Source organism: Ovis canadensis, chromosome 3 (genome assembly GCF_042477335.2).
Source record: "Ovis canadensis isolate MfBH-ARS-UI-01 breed Bighorn chromosome 3, ARS-UI_OviCan_v2, whole genome shotgun sequence".
NCBI classification, from domain to species: domain Eukaryota; kingdom Metazoa; phylum Chordata; class Mammalia; order Artiodactyla; family Bovidae; genus Ovis; species Ovis canadensis.
Genome location: NC_091247.1, coordinates 10,360,001 through 10,371,651, shown reverse-complemented (window position 1 = coordinate 10,371,651; position 11,651 = coordinate 10,360,001). Strand labels below are relative to the sequence as shown.

General features: G+C 40.9%; 1 protein-coding gene across 3 annotated transcripts in view; it reads left to right on the top strand.

The window, feature by feature from the left end:
• Nucleotides 1-38: 38 nt before the first annotated feature.
• Nucleotides 39-11,651, top strand: part of PBX3 (PBX homeobox 3) — a 224,512-nt gene continuing 212,899 nt past the window's right edge. The window contains exons 1-2 of one of the 3 annotated variants that reach the window (XM_069582424.1): nt 39-1,037; nt 1,981-2,054. In XM_069582424.1, the coding sequence (XP_069438525.1) occupies nt 838-1,037; nt 1,981-2,054 (274 nt within the window). In that variant the 5' untranslated portion in view covers nt 39-837. Of the gene's footprint in view, nt 1,038-1,356; nt 1,816-1,980; nt 2,055-11,651 lie in introns of those variants that run through there. The other 2 variants (XM_069582426.1, XM_069582425.1) reach the window with 2 other exon arrangements.

Sequence of the window (11,651 nt, the reverse complement as noted above, 5' to 3'; positions counted from 1 at the left end):
CCCTCCCCCCCTCCCGGGCGTCCGGGGCCGCAGTGAGTGAGTGGAACTGGCAGCCTGTCAATCCCTCAGCCGAACGGCCTTCGAGCCCGGTCCGCGGCGGCTGCTGGCAGGGTGCGCGGCTCTGGCTGTGGCGGCGGCGACTTCTCTCGCCCCATCAATCTGCTGTCCGCCCGGCGCGCGGCCTGCCGGGGCCCTTCATCGGGCTCAGTGCCCCCGCCGCGCCGGCCCGCTAGCTCCCAAACTTTCCTCCTCCGCCCCTCTAGCTCTTCTCGGCCGGCCCGCCCGCCGGCCCTCCTCTGCCGCCGCCTGCCGCCGCCGCCGCCGCTCCCTCCCCCGGGGCCGCCGGGGTTCGGATCCCGCCCGGCCGAGGCGGCGGCGGCGGCGGCGGCGGGCGAGGGAGGGGAGTGCGCAGGCTGGCGCGGGGGGCGGCGGGCGTCCCGGCAACTCGGCCGGCGCTGAGGAGCAAGTTGCGCGGGGCTACCCGGCGGGGCGCGCGGCGGCGAGGAGGCGGCGCGGCGGCCGCGTGAGGGCAGCGGGCGCCGCTGCGTCCGCCTCCGCCACCACCGCGGAGCCCGGCGCTTCCGCCCGCCGCTTCTCCTCAGCCTCGGCGGCGGCGGAAGCCAGAGCCGGGCGCCCGTCCGCACTGCCTCAGCCGCGGGCCCCGCCGGCCGGGCCGCCCCCTCCCCGCGCGGGCGGGGAGCGCGCGGCCGCCTCCCCCTCCCCCTCCCCCTCTTTCTTCTCCTCCCTCGTCGCCGCCGCCGCCGCCGCCGCCGCCGCCGCCGCCTCAGCCTTCTCCTCAGCCGCCGCCGCCGCCCGCTCCCGCCCGCGCGCGGCGGGATGGACGATCAATCCAGGATGCTGCAGACTCTGGCCGGGGTGAACCTGGCCGGCCACTCGGTGCAGGGGGGCATGGCCCTGCCGCCTCCCCCTCACGGCCACGAAGGGGCGGACGGCGACGGCAGGAAGCAGGACATCGGCGACATCCTCCACCAGATCATGACCATCACCGACCAGAGCTTGGACGAGGCGCAAGCAAAGTTGGTGTCGTCTCATTAAGCATCTTTTGTGTGTGTGCGGGAGCCGGGCCCGCGGCAGAGTCCGGGCCCGGGTTGTGCCCGGGCCAGGGCCTCAGCCCCGGGCGGGGAACTTTCTCCGAAAAGAGGCCTCCGGCCCCGGCCTCTGGGGAACTTGTCCAGCGCCCCTCGACGCGGGCGGGAGTCGGCAAAGTTGCTCTCGGGGCGCGGGACGGACTTGGTGCCGCGTGGATTTCGTGGGTTTCTCTCACCCCACCTCCCCGCGTCCGGCCCTCTGGCAGCCCGGCCCCCTCGCACGGATTCAAACCTCCCGCCCGGACCCGGCTGCACGCCGCCGCGAGCGGGCCCCGGGCCGCACTTAAGGGAAGTGCAACTTTCTCCTCGGCCCGGAGTCCCGGCACCCCGGCTCCGCTCGGCCGCTGGACGACCTCGCTGTGCGGGAGGCCGCCCCAGCCCCGGCGCGGGGCTCTGGGCGGTTCCCCGGCGGGTCCGGGCGCGAGCGGCCAAGTTCTCGGGAAGGGAGGGCCGCCTCGCAAACTTTGCCGAGCTGTCAGCGCCCGCTGGCCGCAGTCGGCCGGCAGCCCGTTCCGCGCCCGCTGCCCCGGCGGAGGGCGGACGCGGGAGCCCCTCCACGCTGTCTACTCCCCTGAGTCGCCGCCGTCTGCCCCCGGATCGCGGCTCCCCGCACGGGTTCGCGCCCCGCGGTCTTCGAGGCTGCTGCCTGCCCGGCAGATGGGTCGCGCTGCGTTCGGGCTGGAGCTGTAGCCGCCAGAGCTTGCCGGTTGTCGCTAACTAGTCAACTTGAGTTTTCTGTTGATTTGACGGGGTTCAAAAGAGCCTTCCGAAATAGGGGGCCGGAATTAAATCTTGGATCTAACTTAAGGAAGGCGCCATATTATTCCATAGGTGATGCTAATACCTTTGTGTTTTGCTGTTTATGTTTTAGGAAACATGCCCTGAACTGTCACAGAATGAAACCCGCGCTCTTCAGTGTCCTGTGTGAGATCAAAGAGAAAACAGGTAAGACGCTGCGCCCCGCGGTGGGCCTGGAGACCCCTGAGGTGGGGTCCGAGCTACTCCTTCGACTCTCCAGTTGAAAGCTGCTGCTTTTGGGCACCGCCATCTTTGATCATTCTTTCCTTCCCACCTCCTGATCTTGAGAAAAAACTGCAATAAATCTGGAGTCGATTTCTGAATTCCGCTCCTGGTGTAAAATGAAGTGTAGAGTGGACGGGGCAGGGTCGCAGTCCCCAAGCGGCCACCTCTGGCTGCAGGCGGGGAGGGGGCCGGGAGCGCCAGCCACCCTTTCCTGCTCCTTTCGCCTTGTCTGTCAGTTTTTAAAAGGAGCCACGGGGACCGACTCCCGCTGAGAAGCATATCCCGAACTTTGTTTTACTTAGCCTTAAGCTTCATTTCCACAGATAGAAGAATAGATGCAATTGCACAGACCCGAGAAGTATGTTTGAATTAGTATTTTAGTTCGGAATACTACTTTTAAGAAGCTGGAAGGGTAATGATGTGTTTAGGCGTATACAATGTATTATATCTATTACTTTTATTAAATTTTATGCTTGAAGTCATTACATTGTAAACATACTTAATATATTTTATTAAGTAGAGAAAGGTCCACAGGTGCAGGTTGAACAATTTTTGAAGTATTTAGGGCAGGGAATATATGAGAAGATAGCTTTTGCAGAAGTGCTGGAATGAAAACTATAAGTATATATTAGACAAATTTCTGACAATTCATCTCAGTTTAGTTTCCTTGTTAGACTTTTTAAAAACTGAAACTATTTAAGTCTTGAGGTGATGGTAGTGCCTCAAGTAGAATTTGAGGTTTAATTTAGATTTTATTACTTCGTTTGAGGCATTATTTTCCCTGTATATGGCAAACAAATGCATTAAACAAGCTTTACTGTTTATTTGTGTGTGTCTTTGTTGGGTATACAGTATTATAAACTTGCTGTTTTTTAAGTTGGCAAAGAATAGAAGGGAAAGTTAAAGTCCAAAGCATAGGAATATTTAAGTGAAGGTATTTAAAAAGCTAAATGTGATTGTGTTTAAACTGAATATACAAATATTAGCGCACTGTATATAATTGTTAGTTGGTAGAAGAGTGGTCCTCCTTTTAAACAGATTTTCCACCATGCAATTCTAATTCTAAAAGTAATCAATAAAAGATGAAGGGTTATTGCTGTCTATTAAAATATATGCTAAAACCATAATTAACAGCAAATATTGAGAGCCTGAAAGACTACTTTTCCTGCTTTTCATTCACATAGTGTGCTTGATTTCTTTATGTCAAGTGAGTGTTTTTAAGATATATTTTAATTTTGAAAACCCCAGACATTTTAAAATGACTAACTTTTACTCTGTGTTGGTTTTTAGCTACCTTTAGAAAGCATTGTGATTTAAAACGGTAGATAATTTTGATCTGACTATAAAACAAGACATCAAGCACTAAATCTTGAGATTCTTAGTTTAGAAGCCTAAAAGTACGTAATTCTCAGTAAATTATGTTGCTTAATGTCCAAGGGTTTTCTTGCTATCAGGGCTCCACTTCAGTCTCTGCTGACAGCTAAGCACTGGGGTATTGACTATGTTGTGAATATTAAGATTGATTCAACTTTATATAGCATTATATTACTAGGGAGAGGGGACTGATATCCCTTCCTTCTCACCCCCTTATCATGATTCTTTTTTTTTTTTTTTGCCTTTTTTAAAGTTTTGGCCTAGCTAGTTTGAGAACCAAACCTAGCAAACTGCTTTTCTTGTTTAGACATTTAGTAGCAGGCAGAATTCAATTAGGAAGCATAAGTCCTCTAGTTGCTTATTTGCACAAGACTTAGTTACACCATTCTGAAAGGAAAGTGTAGTCAACCTCATGTCAAAGGTGAGTTACAAAAAAGAAACAAGTCTTTTCAGAGTCTGGGATTACTGGCAGAGAGAGCCTTGGTAGGGCACTTGCTGTTTAAGAAGCAAGAGGTAGCTGACAAAAGAAATTTTTGTGTTTTGAAAATTGTTTCTGAGGCTTTCAGAGATAACTTGTAAATTAGATTCTCTTTTTGTGCTTTGGCCAGCGGATCCAAGTTTGCACGTTATCTCTTTTGTAAAAAGCCAACGGCCGACAAAGAGTAAAGGCGGCTGTCTAGGCTGAGGCATCTTCCTGCCAGCCTCTCTAAGCTCGAGAGGGACGGGATTTAAGTACCGAATGATTGATGGGGGTGAAGCTCTTTCTCTCCTCTCCTTTCTCCCCTACTACCCAGAGCTCCACCTCACTCTCCAAAACTACTCTTAGAAGGAGACAGGGACGCTGAACTCAGAATCCTTGATTTGAAATAAAACAGCTGTGTAGACATTAGTGTTACCGAAGCAAAGAAATTGGGGCAGCAAATTCCAGGCCTCCCCCCCTCCCCCATCTGTTCCCACAGTCATGCTTTGGAAACATCATGAGCTTATAAAATAAGCACTGTAGATTATAACGTATATCATGTAATGCTTTTTAAAAGAAATCATTTTATTAAATCTAATAAAATAGTATCCAAAGATTAATTCTCTATAACCTTAGAGAAAGTTTACCTAGTCATTTGTAATAGAAACTGGGAATACTATGTGATGACTCTATTCTGCATAATAGAGGGGTAGGGGGTTGACTAGTGGGGAGATGGGGGGTAAAGCTGTCATTTCAGTGGATAATGTCATTTTGGTTATGCTTTTTAAAAAATAAGACAAAATCATTAAAAAAAAATCCGTATATTTGCAGATCTGCCAGTAGCTTTTGAGGTTTCTGATCAGGCAGTGAACACTGCCAGTTCTGATGCACATAAGGGGTTTAGTTTGAAAAACATCTTTTTTCCCTTCTACCAAATATGAAAAGGTATTTTTCCCTTCTGACAGATAAATGGATAATCTACCACAATTATACTTTTTTTCTTGTTCAGAGGTAGGAAAAGTATACCATAAGATGCTTGCTTTTTCTTGAAAATGTGTTCTTTTATAAAATTTATCATTCAGTTATTTTTGGACAGAAATATCTGTTGAATTGTGATAGCTACGCATTTTGAAAGCAACTGAAAGTTACAGGCTTTAAAACAAGATATTTGCCCATTTTAAACTAAGTAAGTGACCAGTGAGATAATTGTTAAAGATTTCTTTTTTAGCCACATTTTACCATCTGTCTCTTATTAAGTATCCATGATACTATGAAGTCTCCTTATCTACATAGTTCTTTGGGGGCGTTCCCTCACATCTTTTTGGCCACCTTAATCTTGATTGTTGAAGTACTTTGTGAGAGGATTCCATTCTCACAAATCTCTCTTCTTTCCAAAGCCCTTAATTATGAGAGTTTGAATAAAGGAAATGGCTCTTTTTGAGAAAAAAAAAATGTATTTAAAAATATTTTAAAATGAAAATTCAACACTCTAGTATATAATCAGAGTCATATTGTTAAAAAATGTTGTGTATTAGGAAAAAAAATCAGCATAACCTTTTCCTTTCTAAATGGTAGGTTAAAATACTCCATGTTGATAGCTGCCAACCAAACTCTGATTTATTGCCACCACAAACCCTAAATAGCATTCATTTACTAGTAATGTCTAATGGCATACATGATGGTTTGCCAGATTTGTGGCCTTTGTGAGGCTTATAAGCAGGACTGACTTGGGAAGATCATAAAACTTAATGAACTTCTCTACTGCAGGAGGTGTCCGCAGGGGAAGAGAAAGGCCTGCTTGCCTGGTTGGGCTGGTTGAAGTATTTTTTATGTTTAAAGAGAAGAAAATTACTATTAAAAATGCTTTGCTTTTAAAGGAACCCTCCCTAGAAAGAGTCGTAAGGATTTTACATATCAAAACTGGATCAAGAAGGTAGCTTGTGAGTTTTTATATGTTTAGAATATAATATATATGATTAAACCTTTTATCTTTACTGCTGTAAGTGGGACTAGCTTTCAGAGAGATAAGGCAGTACTCTCAGTCAGCACCTCTATTTCTGACCCTAAGGGTTTAGAGACTCATGGCATCTTCTTTTTCTGGCCTGTTTTCTTTCTTTTTTTAATGCTTCAATATAAAAATGTGTTCATTTTTCTTTTTACAGTGCCAGATAATTCTTCAATTCCTAGTGTATAAAATCCAAATATTCCACCAAGTGAAATTTTAACAAGAAAGGTGAAAATTGTTGTATGTGAGTCTAAATGTTACATATAATATGTATTGTGTATTCTTTTAAGTTGCTCTTGCAGTACTTCGAATATAGTTATCATTGTTTGTTCCAGAGTTTTAAAAACAAATGCTCTGTTTGATACATGATTCATTTCTGTGTTTTTGGGAACTATTTTCTAGTTTTAAAAACCTTTTATTATGGAGAACTTCAATTGTAAAAATATAGATAAAGAGAAACTTGAATCCCCATGAACTCATTGCCTACTTTCAGCAGTTAGCAACACTTGGCCAATCTTGTGTTCTCTGTAACTCCCACCCTTTCACAATTATTTTGAAGCAAATTTTAAAGGACTTTTAATGTTTTAAATTTTTTATCAGTTTTAGACATTATTGCTTATTTACATTGGAAATATTCAGTGATTAAATAGGGAAAATTACAAAGTCAGTGTATCCTGGAAATGTCATAAATTTTGTTGCTTTATTGCAAATTTTTTCCTGTGTAATTTAAGAATATTTTTTATTTTTATAGATTTGCTTAGCTTACTGGAGCTTTTTAAGGAAGTTTTGAGGAAGGATGTAAAGAGTGATGTTTTTCTAACTTTCTTTACTCTTCTCTCATCCTTAGAAGATAATACATGTAATACATTCATAGAAAACGTAGGAAAAAAAATCTTCTCTACTGGTTTGGAACTTCATGATCTAAAGTATCAAGCAGGTATTATTTTAAAAGTATGGACCTGTCTTCCATACCTTTTTTTCTTATTCCCAATAAAAGAATATTGAACTCTCTTGTCAATACTAACTTGATCTGTGCAAGTAATTCTTTCATGCCTCAATTTTAGTGGACTTCATTTTATTATAGATCTATGTAGTTTTGGTTTTTATTTGGGACTTTACTATGTTATTATGCTAATTTACATAATTTTAATCCAAATCAGAAGTATATTAATACAGTGGCAAAGGAAGCCTTGCCTTGCCTCAAAGAGCACATTGGTTCTTTGACTTTCGTAAAAATTTTCTGGGTATCTCTTTCATGTTTGGATCCTTTTCCTTTTAACTAATTTTGCTTATATTTTTAGATTTCTGTTTACAACTTTTGTAAATGGCTACTTCCAAGACCTTTAGCATCTTATTTGGATTATGTGTGTTTTGATAGTTTATGGTGGCATTGTATAGGATGAAGTAATATGAAGTATGGCTATGAAGAATAAAAACCAAAATTCATGAACCACACCCTAAATCATTCGTTTTATTTTGTACTCATAACATTGAAATATTTCAGAATACCTAACAGATCAGTACCGAACACATCATGCTAAATAAGGATTTTTATACTATTTTCCCTCTATTTATGTACATATGAACAACTTTAGGCATTTATTCTTTCAGTATTGACATTATAAGAATTATGTTTTATTAGTTTTCTCAGCAGGCTTGTGTTTTAGCCATTTATCAGTGGTATCAGCATGATTTAGTTAGTAACAGACTAACAATGCTTGTACACTCCCTCCCATGTTGACCTTTTCAAACATTTGCTCTACTTCAGTAGGCCATTTGAGTCTTTACATATGAAGAGAGTAAATAATTTATATCACTATGTAGTGTAAATTGGTCAAAGTTTTTTTAGATCTATCTAGCTAAAAAGATTTTTTACAAAGTTGTAGAAGTTAATCAAACACACAAATTGCTATCAGAGCTCTGTATTAGTGTTACATTTAGCAAATGAATTAGTAGGAAATGCTTGAATGAGCCACTGAAAAAAATAAACCATCTTTTTATGCCTTTAGACACAACATATTTGAAAATAAATTTCATTAATCTTCAACTCTTGATTCTAATTACCCCCTTTGTAGGCAGAATAGTAACCAGAATCTCTTCTTCTTTATTGTTATTTTGAAAATAGAGGTATTCCATGAACATATACACATGCAATAAATATAAGATGTTTGTAGTTTTTGATGGTTAATGATAGTTTGCTTTGGTACTAAATTTGAGTGTATGTCTAGTAAAAATATTGGTGTGATAGAATGTGTTAAGTTGAATTAGCGTGGTATTTTTTTTACTTTTGACTAACATGATAGTAACTCATTAGGACTGAGGACAGTTAAAGTTAATTATGGATAAAAATAATTGTTAAAAGTTTCCCACTTGTTTTCTTCAAGTTAAGTGCTTTACAAATGTTAAACTGTTTTGAACAATAACCCTTTTCGTGTGATCATATTAATGAGAACTTGGTATCCAATGTAATCCTTTTAATGTTGCTGATTCCTCACAATGTTTAAACCATTAGTTGGGAGACTCGACATATGTTATGGCAAAATGATTTTTTTTGTTTATTTTGTTTTATGTGATACATAAGTTTTCAAAGCATATTTCTTAGGCATCAGAGTCCAGCAGGTGGCTTTTTACATTAAAAAATTCATAAATTTTAAAATCCCATAAAATTTTATTTCAAATTCAAATTAACTAATTGAGAATGTCAACATTTCCACTGTCTCTATATTAACATTTATAATAGAACAAATGGTTGCATATAGAAATTATCTGCAACATAATCTAAATTAAGATTCTAAACAGGCATTGCAGATGCTGGTAACTTTGGCAATTATCATTTTGTTTGGTGAACAGTAGTAAAACAGTGTGCGGTAAAAGTGTTTAGAGAGAGAGGATAAATAAATTGAACAGTTTTGCAATGCAAAGTGGTTTGTGGTGTTTTTGAGGATTTCTTGGCTCTCTCTTAACTGCTATTGTGAGCCTGGAGCAGATTTCCCCATTGCTAATGCCCTAGAAGTATTAATTCACTTTGATATGCTAATTAGAGGGCATTATGCAAGAAATGAGATTAAGTGGCAGCATGAAGCCATTTGCCTGTCAGTAAATTGAGAGCTTTAGCATCAGGAGGAGCTTTGTTTTTTTTTTAAGTTTCTCTTGGTTTTGCATATAAATAAAATTGATTGAAAGGTCTAGAGAAGCTTCTGGAACATTGGTAGATTCTTCCCTCTATGGTTATTTAAATGTAATGTTACATAACTTTTCTGAATATTAATTGATCTAACTGGAGATAAATATGAAGTTTTCATCTTGTTCTCTATACATGGAAGGATACTAAGAATTTTGCATCATCGAGTCTTTTTCCCTAGAGCCCAGTTTCAGAATATGGCTAGTGAATTCTTTTCAGAAGTGTAAACTTGTGTGTCTTCACTAAACTGAACTTCACAAGAATATTTTCTTCATAGGAAAAAATGAAGAAGTTGTTGGATTGGGCTTCAGGAGACTATATTAAATGAGCATTAAGACTCTCACTTAAATACCTAATTCTAGTTGCTGGGAGGCATTAGAATTAGTGGTTAAATTCTACCGTTTACACAACCTGTGGAATTTACATTTCAGCATGTATCTGTTGTTTTAAGATTACCATATTGTTTGATTTTCACATTGAAGATGGTGTTTCATACTTGATTCTGCTTTTGCTTTTGCAATTTAAGCCAGGCCTTTGATTTTCTCTCTATGAAACTATTATGTGATTTCCTACATTTTGTAAGGAAATGGATGAGTGAATGCAGGAATAGAAATGATGAATTGGGAGGAGAACAGAACTTTGGGCCTGTGAAAAAATTAAAGTTTCCTCAAACATGGAACTTCTACCTGTATAAACCATGCTGAGGATAGAATTTCCAAACCCAGGCTTAACTGCAGTCTGAGGTGTGGTTGGACAGGATGGGGTTTGGATCAAACATTCAGACTGAGGTTTGCTTGAGTGTCTGAATTCCACCACTGTAACTGTGACTCTAGACCCAACAAAGCAGAACTTCTCTTCAGAGCCATATGGATTATTTAGTCACCACAGCTGCCATGCATACAGGCTACTAAGGCTGGCTTCTTTTCGTGTGCATGTGTGGTACTTGTTAATGGGAGTCAGGAATGTGCACACAGACAGAGGGATGAGTCTCTCCTGAGACAAGGGTCCTGATTGCATTTCTCAGTGAAGAGGACTTAGTGTACCTGCACATTAACTGCTCTTCTAAATGAAAAACTTGGTGACTTTAAATTCTCATTCCCTTCTCAGACTCCCTGAACTAGTTAAACCAATGAATCCTCATTAGTCTCTGATTACTTGCAGAATTTCATTTAAAACATATGAAGTTAGTTTTGATTGAAATGGGAACAAAAAGCTTTTGAAATTGCATATTATTGTTTTTTGAACAAAAGGTTTCTACTGGCTTTCAGATGTACTAAGCCTTTGTAAACAGGAATTTATAGTGAAATGGGAGGAGTTTTTGACATTCCACTTGAGTGGCATTGATAGGGGAAAAAAATCACAGCATTAAAAAAATATACATGTATGAAATGGCAAGTTCATATGAGTGTATTATGTAGAAGCCTTTACTATCCAAGTGCCCTCAAATGAGGAAGAATTGACTTAGATGGTCTCATAAGTTTCTTTCTCCTCTTTTCTTTAAAAAAAAAAAAAAACAAACCTAAGGATGAAGGTAGTTGGAATTCATAGTCAGATATATCATTTTCAACTTGGAATAGGGACTAGAACAGGAAATTGATTTTATATTTATTATGAAAGCAAGAATTCTGCCACCGACTGACAGCCATCCATGTTTTAGTTTTGTGATAATTGTTCACAGACATTATTCTGCAGTTGGCCCAGATTATTTATAATGTTGATTGGGAATGTTTGTCCATTAAAAGGTGTGTGTATAATGAATATCTTTAATTAAACCAAGTAATACTGGAATATTCTACATTGGATTTTGGGTCGAGGATTAACTGTCAGTACTGGTAAGAACAAGTTACAATAGATTGTGCAATGATTCCTTTGGCTTCATGGATGTATTTATTACCATTTTTGAACAAATTATAATAACATGAAAAGTTGTGTTTGAAATGATTGTGTGCTAGATAAGGCGATACATTACAGGAATGGTTGGGTTTATGAAGCTTTATGTAGAGGTTTTCTCAGGAATTATAGCACAGGGCTGTCACTATAAAACCCAGTGATACAGTTGGTAATAACATACAGTGAAGATATTTTTAGATTTTCACTTGTTATTCAAATAAGTGAGAACCCTCCAGTTTTTCTCATCATATTTCTTCGTTGGAATCAGTAGAGGAAAAAAATGAAGGAAATTCTTTTAACTGTGTACTGGGTGTGGGTGTTTGACTTGTCTGAATTTCCTCCTGCTTGCCACTTGTTAGAGCAGTGATGTGACAGTGAGGATATCCTTGGGAACTTACTGACTTCTTGGTTCCTAACCTTCTGACTCTGGCCAAATATAGAAACAGAATGCCTGAAAATGAAGTGATGGACTCTATAAACATAAATTTTGTGCCATCAATGTGTTATAAGAACTAATTTGATTTACCTGAATTTATGACATTTTTGTGCTTAAGAAAGGAATTATTTCTTCCTTTCAGTATAATCAGTCTAATAATGTTGTACTTTCTA